At 33.9% G+C, this 21,349-nt stretch overlaps 2 protein-coding genes across 2 annotated transcripts; both read left to right on the top strand.

The window, feature by feature from the left end:
• Positions 1 to 3,201: 3,201 nt before the first annotated feature.
• Positions 3,202 to 4,706, top strand: LOC102667128 (protein MAIN-LIKE 1-like). The gene is made up of 3 exons (XM_006599160.4): positions 3,202 to 3,570; positions 3,674 to 4,333; positions 4,437 to 4,706. The coding sequence occupies exons 1-3, from the start codon at positions 3,418 to 3,420 to the stop codon at positions 4,704 to 4,706; spliced, it is 1,083 nt and encodes a 360-aa protein (XP_006599223.2). The 5' UTR covers positions 3,202 to 3,417.
• LOC121173679 (uncharacterized) lies at positions 4,467 to 6,962 on the top strand. The gene is made up of 3 exons (XM_041010348.1): positions 4,467 to 5,054; positions 5,137 to 5,308; positions 6,883 to 6,962. Exons 1-3 carry the CDS (start codon positions 4,803 to 4,805, stop codon positions 6,960 to 6,962), a joined length of 504 nt encoding a protein of 167 aa, XP_040866282.1. The 5' UTR covers positions 4,467 to 4,802.
• The last annotated feature ends 14,387 nt before the right edge of the window (positions 6,963 to 21,349 follow it).

Below are 21,349 nucleotides of genomic sequence, written 5' to 3'. Positions count from 1 at the left end.
CACTTTGATTAGTATGTTTCCTAATTAAATTTTAGTTTTATGTTGATTTTATCGTGTTGAATGGTGTCTTGTGATTCATATAGCCGACCTTATGTAGTGGCATTAGGCTTTTTTTTGTTGTTGATGTTACAGTGGCCAAAATTTCATTCTGTTACATTAAAAATTGCTTTGATCCCCCCTCTTGTAAATCGTACATATAATGAATAAATTGAGGTGAAAATTGAAAATATAAAATTAAAAGACTTTCTCAATCAATGATATTATTCGGAGATATTATTGGGGTGGAGAAATCATTGGAAGCAATGTGTTTTTGGTCAAAGTTAAAACTAACATAGCGTTTTTTGCACATACAAATAGAGCTCGATAGTCGATAAATAGCAAGTGTTACTTGTGCTCATATAAGACATTATTGTAGTCATGAAACTAGTTTTTTTTTATAGGCAAATGTTAATTGTTAGAAGACAAATTCTACCGTGCAAAAGTATAACACATTTTTTCACAGTACAAAAATCAATTTACATCGTTGGATCTTTTTAACTTGAAATCTATGGTTAAAAAATTTCTTCTTTTTTCATCTCTTTTGCTTCTCCCTTTTCCCAAATTTGTCCCTGAGAAAATCTATTTTCTTTGTTGGTCCCTCTTCCCCTCAAACACCCAACCTCTTTCTCTCCACTTTCTTCCCCGATGACCATCATCAAGCAATTTGTTTTTGGTTAAAGTTAAAACTAACATAGCGTTCTTTGCACACACAAACAGAACTCGATAGTCGATAAACAACAAGTGTTACTTGTGCTCATATAAGACATATTATTGTATTTGTAGCCCTGTAACTAGTTTTTTTTTTATAGGCAAATGTTAATTGTTAGAAGATGAATTCTACCGTGCAAAAGTATAGAGTGTTGCTAGGTGCACCCAGTAGTTTTGCTGGTGCACCCAGCAATTAATGGGAAAAGTCATTTATGCCCTTCAGTAATTTTTTAAAAAAAACAGCGGTTTCTCGCCTCTCTCTCTCCCGCGTCGCGTTTCAACTTCTTCTTCTTCCTCGGAGTTCTGCTTCTGCTTCTTCAATCTTCTTCATTCATCTGATTCTTCAATCTTCTTCTTGTGCGCCGCCGCGATTCCATCTTCTTCACTGCTGTTGGCGTTTCTGCTTCTTGGCATCTTCTTCGCGTTTCTGCGTAGGACAGTGGGTGTGGTTCTTCTTCGCGTTTCTGCTTCATCTTCGACACTTAGCTTCTTCCTCGAGGTATGTTTCTCCTTCGCGTTGCTTCTTCTTCCTCCATTGTTGTCGTCGATGGCGGAAATCGCCATTGGGAAGTTGTTGGGCTGTTTACGGATCACCTGATCCGTAAGCCTCTTCCGGATCAACTTGATCCGAAAAAGGCTTACGGATCAGGTGATCCGTAAATACTAAAAAACAACTTACGGATCACTTGATCCGTAAAAGTACCAGTTTCATTTTAATTACTATTTAAATGAACTTGAATTATTTTGTTTTTGGTTGTTTCAATATTGTTGAACTTTTTGGTAGACATACATATTAGTTAGGATGCTCCCCCTTATATGATGAATAAAATAAAACACACATGAGTGGTTACATTTATGGGTCTATTTAGATAAACTTTTCTATATATATAGATATATCCTCTTTTAGTTAGGGAATTATCCAAATAGTATATATTGATTAGCATTTTTTTTTATCAGCAAAAGAGTACCAGAGGTACTATAATTACAACGTGTTAGAAAAATCCTAGTGGATCCACATGTGATGCTACTTTCGGACTGATGTGATCCACCCTACAAAAAAAAATACATCATCAATACCCATTGGCGTTGAATGATTAGCATGAATTACTTCATTTAAAAAATTCCAAGAGATAGGTAGTGCTTGTATGAAATTATCCAAATATTCCAAACCAAATATTGCTACTAAAACTAGTCTCATTATTACAAAGATAAAAATCACAACTAGAGTAAGCATAGGCACAAAGATGCCACCCCCACCAACACCTTCCACAGTCCTAAATCTTGATTCCTAGGAATCCTAGGAATCCAATCATATACTTTTGGTAAGTGTTATACTCTTAGGTAGCATTTGGTAAACATATTAGAACAAAAGTTACAAAATGGAACATAACCAATGGTGAATTATAAAAATAGAACAAAACACAATATTGTGTTGAGAAATGGTATATTTTAATTCTATTTCGTTTATCCACACACATCAAACACTATCTTAGCATTAATTCCTAATTTTTGTTTATCCATACACATCAAACACATCAATCCTGGTTTGATTCTATTTCATATATCCACACACATCATTCCTTCATGAATCATTATCCGGTGGTCACACTACTAACTTCAATTTCAACGTTCACAACATATTTAGGACTAGCATTATTAGCTTTTTATAGAACTGGTCAACAAAAACATATTGGTCAATGTGGATTATTTCTAGATAGAATGCTATAAGGACAATCAATTAGTGTATATAGAAAACATTTAGAGAGAAAGTTTTATGAGGGTTAGGAGAACAATTAATCCAAATCCTATAATGATTGCAACTTTTACTAGCTGTTCTTATTTCTACATATTAATATATATTGTTCTTAGATGGAATTGTCACAAGCAGTATAACAAGGAATGGTCCTAGTTGTGATAGCCAACAAGGGAGGGAATTGGCATTGATATCATAATGAAGTGAACATGTTATGGCAATTGAATTAGTTTAAAGTAGTGGGTTACTTCTATTAGAGTCATCCAAATTTGTACATTTTAGTAAGAATTTAAGTCTTCTTCTGCACTTGTTCAAGTTAGCTATTTTATTTCTTCACTCAATCCTCTAATGAGTTCTATTCTAGCTTTGGTCAATCATAAAAATAGAACAAAACACATCAAACACTATCTTAGCATTAATTCCTAATAGAAGAAAACGCATCAATCATAAAAATAGCTTTGGTCAATCATAAAACAGCACCTTGCTGAATCAAGGTCAATACCACTAAGCATTTGAGATGTTGTTGACCATTGTTTATGCTTAGTTTGATTTTCCACACAAATTTGAGATGTTGTTGACCACAAACACAAATTTGTTGACCATTGTTTGTCAGATTCATAAAGCTCAGCAAGTTGGAGTAATTGAATTGAGTTAACCAAATGCTTGAAATTTGAGAAAATGAAATGAGTGATGGATTTTGCGGTACTCATTTGCAGATCATGGTTAGGACCAGAGGATTAGGTCGTGCCTTAGGTCAGGTCACTCGCAGAGGTGTGGGCAGAGGAGATCATGATGATTCCGATGATGCTCCACAGCGTCGATGACCTACTGCATCCGCACGGAGGCAGCGAGTCGCTGTGACTGCGGAGCACGTCGATGAGCCAGTCATCGCTGACCCAGACGTTCAGGATGACCCGATGGAGGCACCAGCTGCTGTGGAGGACATTCCTGCGGACGCAGGCGCAGAGGCGGCTGAGGATCAGCCTCAGGGATTTCCGGATGGTCCGAGCGACCCATCTGTGCTGACAGCATATGCGGATCACGTTGCTTGCAGCGTATGGACGGGAGAGGTATTTATACTATTTATTTTTAGTTACTTGTAAATTATACTATTAGTTTTCCTTTAAATGATAATTTTAACGAATTTTGCGTTCCTTTTATACTTCAATTCAGGAGCGTCCTGAATTGAAGTTATCCTCGCATGGGAGGAAGGTCCATAGTTTAGGCAGGCATGTCCCTGCCATTGAGGGACTTATCGCTGATACAGGACTAAGTCCTCTGATCGCGTGTTCGGTAGACACCGGCGATCGGGGACTTTTGTCCGCGTTTGTGGAGCGGTGGCACTGGGAGACGTCTAGTTTCCATCTCCCGGTGGGTGAGCTCACCATCACATTGGACGACGTCTCCTCTCTTCTCCATCTTCCCATTATAGGCGACTTTCACGCATTTGAGCCCTTGCACGTAGATGATGCGGTTCAGATGCTGGTGGACTTGCTGATGGTGTCTCCAGAGTCTGCTAGGGCTGAGACAGTCCAGTGTCGCGGAACGTACGTACGCCTGCAATGGGTACGTGATATATATCAGCGCCGATGCCAGGCAAGTCATTGGACAGCTGCGGCTCGTGCATATCTTCTTCACCTGCTGGGTTGCACTCTGTTTGCTAACAAGAGTGCAACCAATGTCCATGTTGTCTACTTGGAGGCCCTTTGGGACCTTAGTATGATAGATAGGTACGCTTGGAGAGTGACTGCTTTGGTTCATATGTATGACCAGCTGAACGATGCATCCATGAGTCACAGTCGACAGCTTGGCAGTTACATCACACTGCTGCAGGTAACAAATATGTTTTTCATTCATTCAGGCTAAACAATGTTCAACTTTAAATTTTGTTACACTTTCATTATTAATGTTTATAATTTAAATGTTACATCTGTAGTGCTGGATTTACGAGCACTTTCCCTCAGTTGCGGAGTCCACCGCTGATCAGGACTACGATGAGGCTTCTCCGCGTGCGTGCAGGTGGATTGCGACGAAGAAGATGGTGAAGAGCATACGCACGCCGTCGTATAGGGAGCGCCTGGACCGACTCCGGATTCCGGATGTCTGTTGGATCCCGTATGGGGAGCATCGGGAGGTCCGAGACTTCCACGTCAGATCATGCTACTCCGGTCTCTTGCGCTGGGGGTCTGTTGCTGTGTATTACTGACCGGAGAGGGTCGTGCGGCAATTTGGTTACACGCAGACCATTCCTGCTCCTCCTGTCGATTCATGGGTCTCGTATGATGATATACACGACAGGTGGATGCACTACGAGGATCATATCGTACCTGCAGGTGAGGTGTGCGTGGTGCCAGGGGCGTGTTCCAGTGACTACATCGAGTGGTTCTTCCGCATCTCCCATCCTTTCACGACACCAGGCCACGCAGTAGATCCTCTGCCTCATGGTCACGCCCCGCAGCCCCGAGTCGTCCCTCAGGCCCCGCAGACGGATATCCCTTGCGTGCCGGAGCCAGGAGCATCGTCGACATCTACGGAGGAGCCCAGACATGCAGTGGTAAGTAATACTAATAATTTACGTCATTTACCTCAATATTTGCATAATAATTTGTGTAATTAGTTTGTTTTGTATGTAACAGGAAGTTTGTGATGACATTGCTGAGCGGTTGGAGCGCCATCTGAGTCTAGGGGTGGTCACGCTTGGCTCATCGACACATGAGGTGATCAAAGAATGCCTCAGATTGGCCAAGAGTGTCACACAAGACCATCTAGTATACGTTAGGTGTAGACGCAGGCGACGCACTGATCATTGTATATACATATTTTACATTGATATTCCTTGTATATACAAATATTGTACATGAACTCATTTCATGAGTATTATTGGTTTTATTTATTTTCATTACTAATGTTAGTTTTATTTATTTTCATTGATTGTGTATTCCATTTGTGTCTATATACACGCGTGTTATAACTTTAAATATAATTGAAATAACGAAGTTGAAAAGGGTATAAAAAAAATAATTAACCAAAAAATGGACATCATTCGTTATCTAAGATTGTATATAACGTACTAATATTTTTAAATTGTCTTATAATTACAATTTTCCCACTTATACTAATGATCATGTAAAAAAATGTATTGTAAAGTAGTTAGTATTTTAATTTTTTATATAATACTAATTATTTTTTTATATTGTTTATAATATTAATAATGATATGATTAATTCTTTATAATATTATCTTTTATGTATTTATTGATTTTTATTAATATGTATAAAATAACCTTAAACAATAATTATAATGGGACTGAGTAACTATTTTGATATCATCTTCTAAACAAATTTATTCTAAAAAAATATATTAAAAAATTAATTATTTATAATGAATCAGTATTTATAAATATATTATATTTAATAAAATAAAAAATAGATTTAATTATATTATAAATAAATATGTTGTATTTAAAAGTATATTATAATTTTTTTTCCTCTTACGGATCAAGTTGATCCGTAAGAGACTTCCGGATCAGCTTGATCCGTAAGTTGATCCGTAAGTCTCTTCCGGATCAAGCTGATCCGAAAGTGGAAAACTAAGTAAGGGTAATTTTGGGATTTTTCAAGAATGCTGGGTGCACCAGTAATAATGATGGGTGCACCTAGCAACACTCAAAAGTATAACACATTTTTTCACGATACAAAAATCGATTTACATCGTTGGATCTTTTTGACTCGAAATCTATGGTTAAAAAATTTCTTCTTTTTTCATCTCTTTTATTTCTCCCTTTTCCCAAATTTGTCCCTGAGAAAATCCTTTTTCTTTGTTCCCTCTTCCCCCTTAAACACCCAACCTCTTTCACTCCACTTTCTTCCTCGATGACCATCATTAGTTCTTTGATACAACCATTTGTCCTCTCCAAACATGATTGTTGTTTGTCGTTGCTCTAAAAAAAGCACGTCGCTTGGGTTTATGCAAACACGATGACACTAGATCTGTTACGACAATGGAAGACCATGGATTGTACAACAACGAAGACTTCTTCAGGTGCAAGGTTCGTCGAATCGACACTAGATCTATTGATTTTCTCAAAATACCAAGCAGGAAATTTGTGTTTGATTTGGTTAGATCTGCGTTTTGTTAGATCCAATCATGATTTGGTTAGATATGCAATTGATTTTCTTAGGTTTGGTGTTTGATTTGTGTGATTTGGGTTTAGGACTAGTAATTGGTCCCTTTGTTGGCAATGCCCATCCGCCTTCCTTTAAAATCGACAACAGCCGATGATCTGGGTTTGGGTTTGAAGTTGTCGTTGCAGTGTTTTCGGTGTTTTTTTGATTTTATCAAATCTGTAACTTCCTTCAAGACCTAAAAATATGCGCTTGTAGGTGGCAGAGAACAAAAATGTAGTGTGCTTGGAATGGTGGAGGCGTTCGACGTCGACAGAGGCTATGGTGTCCAGCGTTGACGGAGGCTATGGTGTATGGCGTCCACAAAAGAAGTTGCAGGGGTTGGAGTGAGAGAGAAAGGGAAAGGACAAATCTGGAAAGACAGAGAAAATAAAAAGAATAAATAAATAAATAATTAAAAAATCTGGACCTTCGATTTAAAAACTAAAAGATCCAACGATGGAAAAAAAACTTCCACACGATGCAAAAGAAGTTTTACTTTCACACTGGACTTGTCTAGTTAGTTTTGTTAGCATAAAGGATCAAATTTGTGATCTTTTCCTCCTTTCCTTCTTCCTTAACTATTCAATCCACATTATATTTCCCTTAACTACATGATTTGAGTTTATTTTTAAAATAGTTTTATAGTGGATGATAATTTCTTCCACAGTGTCCCATACCCCGCATCTTCCACAATGTCTACGACAAAGGCGCCTTTGATGATCAATGAAACTCCATTGTTGTCATAGATCCATCATCATCACGACTTTGTTGTCGTTGTAGATTTGTCTCCATCGCAATACATAACTTTAGAGATGGTATTTTTTTTCCCTTTTGTTCTTTCCCTCTAGCTTATTCTCCCTACCCTCTCTTTTGAAATCTATTCTCAAAAGAACCAAATCAACATCACCATAAAAAGAGATATATGAAAAAAAAACAACAACCAAGTCAACTGCATGATGGATGATATATGGGTAAAAAAAACAACCAAATCAACAACTTGAACGACATCTATGAAAAAAAACCAAATCAACAACACCGCGATTGAGATCTATGAATAAATAAAACCAAACCAATGACACGACGAATGAAATCCGGGGGAAAAAACAATGAAATCAACACCGCAATGGAAGAGATTTGGGTAAAACAAAAAACAAAAAACAAAATCAGCACCATTTGCGAATGTGTTTTGTTCCCGAACCTTTCCCTGGCAACAAGGTCATTGAGCAAGGTAATCATACTAGGCTCACAATGAAGGCCATGGAACTGGGTTACTTCGGAATCCCTTACAAGAGCGACGACAATGGAGTCGTGGCGCAGATGATTCAGGGACATTGCGGAGTTACGTTGGTCATTGTTGGAGGCATGCATGGTAGATGTAGGAGAAGAGGACACTATGGAAGAAATGTTCATGATAATATTATACACCTTGATGAATCTAAGGACTAAAAAAATTTATTTATCATACACAAATTATTATACTAGATCATCGTGGCCTACACTATAAATTAAATTCTTTTGATAAAAAGTTCAATACATTTAGATGTCAAAATCTACAAACACTACATAATATCGAGACTTCCCTGAGTAGGTCTAACTAAAAAAAAATCAGTTAGCACTACAGTGGATTATTAGATACGAGGAAAATCTTCCCAATCCATTCTTTACTATATTTTTCTAACATATTGAAAATTAATGTTGTAAAAAAACATGTTTTGTATGGCCACTATTAATAAAAAAAAAGGCTTAAATACATTTTGTTGTCTATGCAATTTAGCGTTTTTTTCATTTTTTTCATTTTTTTTTTCATTTTAGTCCTTGCAAATAAGTTTGTTTTGTTTTTCATCCTTAAAGTATTTTAGAATAGTAAACAAGTATCTTGAACAATGAAATAACGTTATCTAAAATGCTTTAAAGAAAAAAAACTAAACAAACATATTTTGTAAGGACTCAAAAAAAAAATGTAAAGATGAAAATATAAAAAGCATTATTTACATGGATTAAAAAAGTATTTAACAAAAAAACAAATTGAAAATTAATGGGAAGTCTACTAAATGATACAGGTCTCCCCACAATAAATAAAAAATTATACAAGTCTTATTTAGTTTGGATCCTCTTCGGTCTCTCTAGCCAAATTTTCTCTCTACCAAAAGTTAGGACCATTTGATTGTTATGGTTAATCAAGGGTTGAGATATTTAAGACTACAAAATGTTGTGCTTATGATGTGGTTTTGAATACCTAAAAGAATTTTTAAACAACAGTGCTTTTTAATAGATTTTAAATTTTACTGTTGAGCAATTCTAATGAGAATTTCTACTATCATTGAAACAACTAATTAGGGACAGAGTCAAAGTTAACTTATAAGGGGCAAGTACATTGTTGTCTGTTATTCACAAATTCAAAAGGTTTATTTTTATTTGTAATAAACAATTATCAATATGCAAAATTAAAATAATTAAATTTAATAAATAATAAACACTATTAAAAATAAGCATTGTCTATGATAGACCTAATGTTGATTGGAAATTTTGGTCTAAGGTTTGAAAAATGACGAATCAACAAATAAGTATTTTAAACGAGATTTTACTTAAGCCAAAATTCCTTTAAGGGTTCTTTAATCAAATTAGCAACTAACTTGTTTTCAATTTGTGAAAATGCTTACTTAAAATATGATTTTAACTATACTTAGAAAATTTTCTCAACGACCCCAATTTATGTCTTCCTAAAAATGTCTTCTTGAGATTATTCGAAGGGAGACATATTTATAACTTGAAAAAATATCATCAACCAACCTTTTCAAGGTTAATTACAAATTGAAGGTGATGTTTGATCAAAGGTTAATCAACTATCCAATACCTTTAGTGATGTTATGCATGATAAATTCAAAACAAATCTTCACAAAAAATTCACCTTACCCAGTTGTTGATGGTGGAAATTTGTAATAAGTTTGGAAGACCTTACAAAAACTTATTTGATAACTCCTCACAATGATTCTAAACAAACACAAGTATTTTTTAAGTTGGAGGGACTTAGAATCACAAGACTCAGAGATGTGAATTCCTTTTATTTGACCTACCGACCTCTTGTGCTTCAATTTGTGAAAAATCAATAACATGTTTGAAAATAAATAACAACTCTGCATTTTGTAATGATAATGAAGATTTGTATGCAAAACATGCAATTTTCGATGAGATGTATTCAATTAAGCATTTTTGGAAATCATTTCAGAACAATAGTAAATGAAAGAAAATGTTATCAAAAGCAGAATGTGTTATAAAAAGGTGAATAACTTAAATGCAAAAGAAAGAGTTATAAACAGAAGAAGGAGTCATAGGAAATGAAAGAGAGATAGGCAAAACAAAAGTTATGGAAAGTAGAATCAAAGATGAGAAAAGAATTTTCATCAGTATGAAAGTTGGGCAAGAACATAAACTTTTCTCATGGAGGAACCTATAGTCATTCTGATGTGAGGCATGCTGGTGTTACAAAGATTATGGAAGTGTTTCTAACCAGATGAAATGGCTTCAAGACCTCTTATATATAGATTTTCTAGTCTAACGGTCATGTTATAGAATTTTGACATCTTTAATTCAGAATGTTTCCTAACTGCTATTGTAAGATTCGGATACTTGTCTTTGTAGCTTTAAATTTGACAATTACCAAAAACTACCCTCTGACAATTTTTTATGGTGCTCTTGGAAAATGACCGCTAAAATCATTCTACATGCTTGAAATTGTTTTCCTCGAAAGTATGTTTGATCTTCTAATTTCATAAGTCTTCCAAGTCATCATCATATCATCCAACATTTAGTCATTTTATTCCATGGGATTCATCATATCCTCGAAAAAAGAGTTTTCAAGAAATACATTTTTCAAGAAATGTTATATTTTGATAAAATTTGTTGTTGTGTTTTCATATCTCGAAAGTGCTTCATCTCACCCTAAAAATCTTGAACTCAACAAATTCTTTAAGAGTGTGTTTGGATGGAAGAATTTAAAATTCTGAAAAATTTTAAATTCTAAGAATTTTAAATATTTCAATTGAAATTTTTTTATTTTTAAAATTTTGTGTTTGGATAAAAAAAAGTTAAAATTATGAGGGAGAAAAAAAATGAATGAAAAAAAAAGAAAAGATATGATTGGTGTGCTAGTTATACATGTTCAGATCCGATTGATAGTCCACAATCTCATACGGTGTTTCTTCACAAAAAACATTCAAACAATGAATTCTAGATTACAAAAATTCAAATTCTCTGATAAATTACTTTCCTTAGATAAAATTCTCTATCCAAATTGATCACTTTTTGATAATTCTTTGAAAATGCAATTTACAAATTTTACTACGAGCCACCAACAGATGCCCTCAAAAAATTATATTTTCGAGTATAAGCGAGATAAAGTATTTTTTAATGCCTTGTAACTCCTTTTCAATTTTTAATTCTTCAAATTTAAGGTCAAAAGAATCTTTTCGAGTAAGTGCACATAAACAAAAAATGTGGCAGTAAACTGCCCACTATGCCCCGTGTAGCGAAAAACATTATTCATGTTCAAACCATGATTAAAAAAAAAAAAAAAAAAACCCGCCAATTGTTCTTTTCTTCCACTGAAAAAAAGAACTCGCTCCTTCTCTCCCAATCTTTTTGAAATCAAATCCTTGAGAATTCATCCCCAAGAAATCACCTAACATCATAACTTTTCTCTCAAATTACCCAAACCTAATGGACAAATCTTCTCAAAATCCTTTTACCTCCACTCAAAAATCAAATATTCCCATGGTTGGAGGCAAAGAAGCTGGAACTGGAAGAATGCGATATTTTGAAATCCCCTCCTACGAGGAAGAAACGAAGAAGATTTAGGAATTACAGGTAATGCTTACTTTCTCTCTTGATAATAAACAACGCGCCTTCGCAGGTCCATTGACGCTTGATATGGATTTGGGGAAAATGGAGAACTTCTTTCCCTATCAAGCTCACGAACGCCCTCTCGTTCATGAAGAAAAAATCTAAATTGATGTTTTCCATCGAGAACGCACCAATTTGTTTCACGCTTCTCCTCCCAGCAAAAATGGAAAGTACATTGCTTGTGGCTTTTTGATCATTAAAAGAAGATGGAGATTTTCGATCTGATAAAGTTGAGTAAGGACGACATAATTTCTCTCAATATGTTAATGATTTTGTCATCAGCGTTGTTTTGGAATCGAGGAATTCACGTTTTTTGAATTTCCTTGTGGACTAGTGGCTCCAACCCTATTCAATATTGCAACAATCATAGGATTGAAGCCTCTTGGTGAAAGGGGGCTCAGCTTCCCTACAGTTGGAATTTTGACACATTCACGGAGTTAGCTAAAGGTCAGACTTAAACAGATTTGCGATTGCAAGATTGCGTGAATGAAACAAATCCAATTTTGGCGAAAGGTACCACATACATGCTTTCCCTAATAAAACTGAGAATATTGATGTTTCAATTAATTGGAACATCAAAACATATAATTACTACATTGTTGAGGATCTATCTAAGTTCAAAAAAATGGTTTCACCCTTGACCCAATACTAGTTTACCGGTTATAGTAGATAAAGCAAGTTACGACAAATTTCCTTGTTTGGGGTTCTTTTACAAAGAATTTCCCAAACTAGGACTATTTTGGAAGTATTTCTCCCAAGGTGTTGTTTTGTACGTACCAGGCCATGCATGGCACCAGTGTTGATGGCGCCTTCGACAGGAACGAGCCACGTGGCCATGGAAGCGCCATTTCCAGCAGCACATCCCCTTTTGCTGAGGTGGCTTTGGAAGCGTCAGCACTAGTGGCGACTTGGTGATGGCTCAGTCAAACGCGTAGCCCTAGGTTGCAGCGTTGCAGACTGGCCTGCAGAGTTGCAGGGAGGCGCCAGTGGAGGTTGCGATTTTGGAAGAGGGAGGCGTCATTGGTTCCTGCGACTTACATGAAAACGTTAATGGTGGTGGCATTTGAAGGTGTTTAAATACCCAGTCATTACTCAGAGTCTTCTACATTTCTTCAACGCTTTCCCTTTGAACATTTTGCTTTCGTTTTCGTAGCTTTGGCATTTTGGTGATTTTGGAAATTTCTGTGGTATGAAGCATTTTTTTTTAAAAAAATTACATTAGCTTTTATGTTTAAAAGGCTTGTTAGTGTGTGTTTAAATGTCAAAAATAAATAGAAAAATTGTGTAAGGATGTTTATTTGAAGAAAATATTTTGAATATGAAATTTGTATTATTTTTTTAATTAAATTAGGTTGGTGTTGATGAACGTTTGAACTTTGAATAAAAAAAAATTATAGATGATATTTATTTGAAGTAAGTATTTTGAGTACGAATTTTTTTTTAAATATGAAATTGTACTATTTTTTTAATTAGATTAGGTTGGTTTGTTAGTGTGTTAAAAATTTAGAAACGTTGAACTCGAAAGTGTTATTTGATGCTTTGTTTTTTCTCGTACTACAAATATTTTATTATATTTGTAGTAATTTTGTAATTACCTTTTTCCATTTTAAAATTATTAATGGTTAAGATTAATTATTTATACTACTAACTTCGTTAATGAATTATTAAATTTTCTATTAAAAATGACTATCTTGAAATTGTTCATTTTTTTTAAGTTTGTCCCATAAAATTAATTTGAAGTTAATTAAATTTTTTTAAAAGAGAAATTGAATGTGAAGTTCCAATAAAGAGATCTTTTGTGATTACATTTTATTAGTTTTGATTTAAAGTTTTATAAAATCGTTTGTGTTATTTAAGTGTGTTGATGTGAAATTTATTTAAAGTTAATAATTTTAATTACATCTTGATTAGTTTAAAATTACTACATTGAAATTGTTAATTTTTTTAAAGTGTCTTAATGTGAAATTGATTTGAAGTTAATTTTTTTAAAAATAAAGTTTTATTTTGAAGTTTTCATAATGACTTTTTGTGATACCCATTTTGTAATTTATTTGACGTGTTAAAATATTATTTTTGTAGGTACACGATGAATTGGGTTATAACAGTGTTGTATCTCAATGAAAGGGTATATGAAGATAATGATGGTGTAATATTTGAAGGCAGTAAAAAAGTGATTCAGATTAAACATGGAATTAGTTTCAATGCTTTGAAGAAAAAAATTGAAGATAAGGTAAAGTTACAAAATAATGAAATTATTTCTGCTATTAGCTGTAGGTTTTTAGTGTCAGGAAAATATATTGCCTTGCAAATTTGTGATGACGAAGACGTTGAAACGATGCTGGAAAGTTTTAAACAACTAGACCAAATGTCAGTTCTGGAATTGTACATAGAAAAGGATATGGCTGGGGGTTCAATGTTTCATTCTGCCAATTCGCTTACATCATGTGGAAATTATTTATCTAATGATGAGACACAACCGACAACAAATATGAGCAATTTACATATTGACGAAGACGATGATGATGATGATTATTATTATTATCTTGTGTCTAACTCATACGTTGAAGAGTCTTTAGACGAAGATGACAATGTTGATGGTATATCTGATACAGACGATGAAGTCACCAGCATTCCTTAAACAGTAAGAATTGTTCACCCAACAGAAGGTATAATTTGCTGTATAAAAAAATTAGACAATACATTTATTATTTGATGACAATTGTATTTAATGCTAAATAAGTATTATTTGATTTTTTATTTTAATTTGAACTGTTAGGTGCACAACGAATTGAAAATCCATTTTGGAATGATGCCTTACATTATAACAATATCAACTGGAGTTATCCTGATAAGGAGGACATTTGCGGTTTGGAGATGTCGTCGACCTTTAATGTTGGCCAAGAATTATATGTTGGCATGGAATTTGATAGTAAAGATGCGGTCAAAAATGCAGTCAAACAATATGTTATGAAGGTGCATCAAAGTTTCAAAGTTGTTGAAAGCAAAACGAACAAGTATGTGGTTTGTTGCTTGAATAAAAATGCAGAGTGTCCTTGCCCTTTCTATATGAGAGTAATTTTATGTAAAAAAACAGATACGTGGAAAGTCCCACAGTGGGGTGGACCACACACATGTCTGAATATGACCATGACACAAGATCACGAGAAACTTGATTCAGATTTAATTGTCACTTGTGTAGTATGTATGTATTTTATGTTCATATTATGTTCATTTTTTGTTAATTGTCATTTAAATTTTGTTATGTTATTGACAGACATGATCAGAGAAGATCCATCAATAAAAATTTCTTTGATTCAAGAGAGGATTAACAGTGAATTTGTGTACAAGGTGTCATACAAAAAAGCTTGGTTGGCGAAACAGAAAACCATTGCAATTGAATATGACGATTGGAATGAGTCATATGCGAAACTTTCGTCGTGACTAACACACATGCAAAATCATTCTCTTGGATCATATTTTCAAGTACTACATGACGATTTTATAGTTGGGAATACGATTAGTCGCGAACACTGTCAGTTTCATAGAGTTTTTTGGACTTTTGGGCAATGTAAAGAAGCTTTCAAGTACTGTAAGCCAATCATGCAAGTTGACGGCACACATTTGTACGGCAAACTTGTGTCCAAGTGGTTTATTTTCTATGACGGGAGGCGTCCTCTTTGGAGCCAAAGTCGTGCATCGTTCCCATGCCCACATTTGGATTAAGATGCACATACCTCCGATTGATTTAACTTTGTAATCGGTGGAGCTTCACATCTCTCTATATAAATACGCAAGCACGGCAGGTCCCCTCGCATACGTACTGCACTGTTCAAAGTCACGTAAAATTGTAGGTACCTTAAGGAAACTCTGCTACTACTTTTGTTAACAAAGAGGACACCTCCTATGAATCGAAGGATCCACGCACAGGTAAACCTTTGTAATTGCTCAATGTTACCCTCATCAATATTTATGTGAGAAAAATGGTGAGCCAACCAACTTAATTTGACGACACTGCCTTCAATTTCGCCTTCCTGTGGTCTGAATCCTAATAATTCTTCACACAAATCGGCCCAAACAAGATTTGTTGAACCAATTAATGATGCCCCATCAGTACGCAGACCTAATAAAACTGACACATCTTAGAGAGTAATGGTAGCCTCTCCGCATCTCAGGTGAAACGTGTGGGTTTCGGGCCTCCATCTTTCAATGAACGCACTAATTAAGGCCGCATTTATCTTTAGGTATCCCATCTTCATGATCCAATAAAACTCACATTGCCGAAGCAGAGGAATAATTTCCTCTGGTATTTATTCTTCACCTTGATACGTCGGGACTGCTCGTTTGATGTGTAGTTTTCTGTCTGGTTCCCCATTCCAAACATGTTCTGAAACATGCTTGGGTTGCATCCACAACACGTCACCATCAATTGGACCAGACCTAGTTTGTATACTTGATAAGCATAACGACGAAGATGTCATTGATCCTACAAAATAAAATATAATACAATTAATTGACGATAAAATTTATACATTAATTATACATACACAAATTAAGTATATTTACAAAAAATTAATTAAAATAAATAAGAAATTATATTTTTTAAATTTCAATAACAAAATATATTATACAAATAACCTAATTCATATATATTCTATAAATAAATTAAATTACAAACAAATATAAATTTAAATATATAAATTAATGACTTCAAATAATTACGAGTAAAATAATTTAACTTACAAAATCAATAATTTAAAATACGTAAAACTATTCTAATTTAAACATAACATATGAAACTAATAATAATTAAAATTAAAATTAACGTAATATAAAAAATTTAATTCAGACCTATTTTTAAATTAATAATTTACAATACATAAAATTATTTCTAATCTATGATATCAAATATTTAAACTAAATGTAATCTACCACTACCATATACAAAATTTAAACTAAAGCTAATCTAAACTTAATAAGTTATGGTACCTAAAATTATTCCTAATCTAAAATTATTAAATTATGATACCTAAACCTATATAAAAAATTTTAACTAAACTTAATCTATCATATAAAATTATTCCTAATTTACCATATAAAAAATTATTCCTAATTTACCATATAAAAAATTTAAACTAAATCTAATCTACCCTATAACATTAAGAATTGAAACTAAACTATACAAAATTATTATCTTACACTACCTAAACTATACAAAATTATTATTATCTTACACTACCTAAACTATGCAAAATTATTATCTTACACTACCTAAATTATACAAAATTATTATCTTACACTACCTAAAACCATTTTATTATCAGAATATAAACATCTATATAAATAAAAACATACAAAAGATTCAATATATAACTTACAAATTTTTTAGGAAAATGGAAGAACACCCAAGAACAGCACCAACCAAGCAGTTCTCTCTCCACACAATATTTCACTCTCTCGGATAACAAGCAAACTCGAAAGCAAGGAGCAAGGAATGCAGGCAAACAATTGAAGGCCAAAACGCAGTTTATAAACGAAGAACAAGGGAAAACGGCAATGGCACCAGCGACTTCAGCAGGCACGAAGCGCCAATGGGACTAGCGTTTCCCTGCACCTACTTTTGCTGCATTCTGCTGCCTTCTGCTGCTGCTGCTGCTTGACGGGACATCACAGGGTCAAAGCGCCAACACCACTAGCATTTTGCAAGACACGTGTCCGCCATGCAAGAATCGCCATCTATTCTGGCGCATCCCATGCTGAAATCGCCAGTCAGGTTTGCGCGTCCCTCCAACCTTCGACACTTGTCCGCCATGCAAGAAGTTGCCAGTTCTACTGGCGCGTCCCATGCTGGGTACGTGCAAAAACAGCACCCCCTGGGAGATACTTCCAAAACAACCTTATTTTGGGAAATTCTTTGTAAAAGAACCCCAAACAGGGAAATTTGCCGCAAGTTACAGTGAAAAGAAATTAAATATTTATTAAAATATGTCGCCTTCTATTATGTTATTTGCTAAAATAGGTCTCTCTATTATGTTTATTTGCATTAGTCGATGTTGTACACCAGACCAAACACACCACTAGCCATGTTCTTCGTCTTAACCCTCACATTAGTTACCTCACTGCAACCAAACTAGTGAGCCCAATATCAACCACTGCTAACTGACAGCTACTAGAGTAAAAAAAGAAAGAAAGAAAGAAAGAAAGAAAGCTCCAAATATCAAACACATCGGGTGATATCACAAATTACAATTGTCACTAAAAGATATTTGTTGTGGTGAGATCCTTCTTTGCCATGGCGAATTGAGAAACAGAATGACCCCCGGAATATATTCTAGATTCGTTGTGGTGAGATTCCTCTCTGTCATGGCAAATTATAGAAATAGAAAGGCTCCAAGAATGAAAAGATGAGCTCGTCGTGGCAAGTTGTCAATTCGCTACAATGAGTGCAACCTTGCAATCACCCTTATGATTGTACAAATGTAAAAATAGAAAAATGAACCGTGAGCGAATTCATAATCTTCAAAGCTTTCTAGATTTATGAATCAACAAGTTGTTCCTTAGGTGTGTTGCTCCTCACTGCATAAGGCCTACACATGTAACAAGCTACACAACTTAAGGAACTTGTCAATTAACCACAGAATAAAAAAAATGAATGAATTTTTGAGTAAGTATTCACAAGTAAACAAAATGAATAGAATATACTATTAATTTGAAATCAAAACTAGCTAAAAAGATAACAAAAATGTCCAATTACCTAAGTATTGAGACATAAGTCCCCAGCAACGACATCAATTTCTTGTTGTGGGATTTTGTGCATTTAGTGTTTACTTTAATTTTATTTATTTATGAAATTTCAACATATGGAAAATGTACCTAGTCTAAGTTGTAGCAAGAAACAAAAAGTATGAAAAAGTTAGTGTATCCATAAAGACTATGTAATACCTAAGAAATTAGAAATATTTTGTTATCTATGTAAAAAAAAACTGCAAGAGCAATTTTGCTACAGTGCATCGCCAATTCGTTGTAGTGAAATGCTTACAAAGAGATATTAAAAAATGGAAAAAGATACCAATATAGAAAAGTAATTTCACTAGAATGAGTTGTCAATTTGTTGTGATGAAAATAGCTAATCAATACCAATATGCATTCACTATAGCGAGGCATCAATTCACTATGGCAAATGGTAGAATATTTTTGGTTTTTTAGAGTTTGAAAATGAAAACAAGGTGGAGAAAGTGTTGCTAGATCTGAATTCCATGAATTTCTTCATATGCAACCTTGAATCCTGCTGATACTTCCAATTTCAATGCAACTGAGATTTAACTAAAGCAATCTAATCATAATTCTTTAGGTAAGAAATCCTCAATTTCTAGAATAAATTCCTAATTCTATAAGTGATTTAATTGTAGAAATTGGAACACAATGAGAAATCTCAACAATGCATATACCTACTCCATTCCTACCATTAGATTCATACACATTCGGCTTCAGATTTGAGATTAGAACTTTTTTCCATACAATTTAAATCTGTAAAAGCTAGGTTCATCACTCATAAGCATGGAAAATAAGAGAATAAGTAGAAAGGATCGCATAAACCGAAAGTTGAATAGCAAACTAATCACATATGCGAGAGATCCACTTCATTTAGATCAACTACGAAAATCTATATACAAAAGTCCATGAAAAATCCCATGGTTGAACAAGATAAGCAATTCTAATCTAAAATGCTAAGAAAAACTAAGAAAATTTCTCACAAAAACAAGGTGTGAAAAATAATTTTCACTTACCTCTAGGGAAACTCTTGAACACTGATTTGGAACTTGAATGTGATAGACTGAAGTTTCTGACCCCCCATCGTGATCGCCAGATTGAGGAAAATTTTGTCAAATATATGCAAGTTTTTTGGGGTTCAAGGAAATCATTAAAGACTTGGCCCTTTTCATCAAACCAATAATTTTAGGGCCCAACTGACTTAAGGAAAGGTTTCCCTATTCGACTCTAGAAAATTTGTGAAAGTGTTCAAGGGTAATTTCCTTCGTAAGGAGGAAAATTTACTTTAGAGGGTTTCTTGTAGAAACTATTTATGCAATGGGGTCTCATTTATAACAAATTACAGAGGGGGTCCGTTTCTTACGTGGGTACCGCCATCGACACTGGTGGGAAGCTTGAACCGCCAGTGCCAATGGCGGGATAGTGGATACCGCCAGTCGCAGCAGCGGGACAGGTAAGGGGTAAAACGTGTACCACCATTTCTCCTGGCGGGACATGCCTACGTGGGCAGTCCCGCCTTTGGAGCTGGTGGGATAGGGGCATATGTCTCTCTCCTCTCTCCTCTCTCCTGATACGTTACGTTATTACGTTTGCTTATTAGTTCTGGTCTTTCTTTTCCCAAAATGTGGAAGTAGGAAAAGGCAAACGAAAAAGGTGAGGCTCATTATTTTTTTCATGGTTTAGCTTTTTATTTAGAAGACTGAAAATATTTTTGTGGGAATCAAACTAAAAAATTAAATTATTATGTTCAAACATAGAAGATGGAAAATAGAAAAAACTCTTTCATGCACAAATTAAACAATTTTTTTCTCAATTTTTTTATCTTTTTGTTTTAAATTGTTTTATAATTTTAAACACAATTTTTATTCTTCTTTCTATACAACTATACAAGAAGAGAACAATACTAATTTTCTTATCTTTTATTTCTTTCTTATCATACAATTTGAAAAAAAAAATCATTTATATATTTTCTATTCCTTTTCCTTCCTTATTTTTCTCTTCTTACACTTTTTTTTCCATAAATCAAACATACAGTTTTCTATATAATAATAATAATTTTAAACCACTCTACGTGGATAGATGGGACTGAAGCTTGGAGAGTGATGTTGAATGATGAGACTCAAGCCTGATGATGCAGCTAGGGTTCACATGCACCTGAAATTTTTTTTTTATGCAGGGCTAGGGAGGAGAATAGGGCACTGTTTGCATAGGGAAATCAGAAATCACATGCATGCATGGCAGCTTAAAGAGCTAGGCATCTAGGAGGTGACCATACAGAGTTACTTTAATAATGGTGTATAAATTTGCTACGTAGCTTTTTTGCTAAAAAATTTCTTTAAATAGAGCAAACTTCAATCATTCTTTGCACTTACATAAATTTGAGACTGAAGAGAGTATTCTGAAAGAGGAAGAAAGAGTTTTGAAGTTTGATTCTATAGTAAGGATGTTTTATATTTATTTAATTAAAGTTTTCTTTCATTTTGTTTATTTATGATGTGCAAATTTTTTATTTTGAAGTAACAAATATTATGATTAGAATGAAATTTGAAGCTCAAATTTAAGTGTATTAATTTTGTAAATTACATTTTAAATTTAAAAAATATTAGCAGTAATTATTTGTAAGCCTTTTTGTTAGTGGTTTTTACGTCTAAAGTATTATTTGACATATAATTTAATTTAAGACAAAAAATAATTACATGTTATTTCTTAAGTATTTTGTGGTGTGTTCTGAGTACGAAGTTTTATTTTACTTGTAATAAAATTTAGTATAAGTTAACAAAAAGAAATTGTAATTTTAATTATAAAAACAATAACAAAAATATTACCAATTTTAAAAGTCCCGTCATTTAAATTTACTAACATGGGAATAACAATTTTCCGTTACTATATTTATTAGTAATTTATTGATTTTTAATAATCTTAAAAGAAGTTTACTTGGATTTTTAGATTATTTTATACTAGATCAGTTCTAATACTTGTCAAGTTTTCGAAAAATAATAGGTGAATATTTTATCTC

Source organism: Glycine max, chromosome 16, assembly GCF_000004515.6.
Source record: "Glycine max cultivar Williams 82 chromosome 16, Glycine_max_v4.0, whole genome shotgun sequence".
NCBI lineage: Eukaryota > Viridiplantae > Streptophyta > Magnoliopsida > Fabales > Fabaceae > Glycine > Glycine max.
The sequence above is the reverse complement of the archived record's forward strand: the minus strand, read 5'-3'. Positions and strand labels throughout refer to the sequence as shown.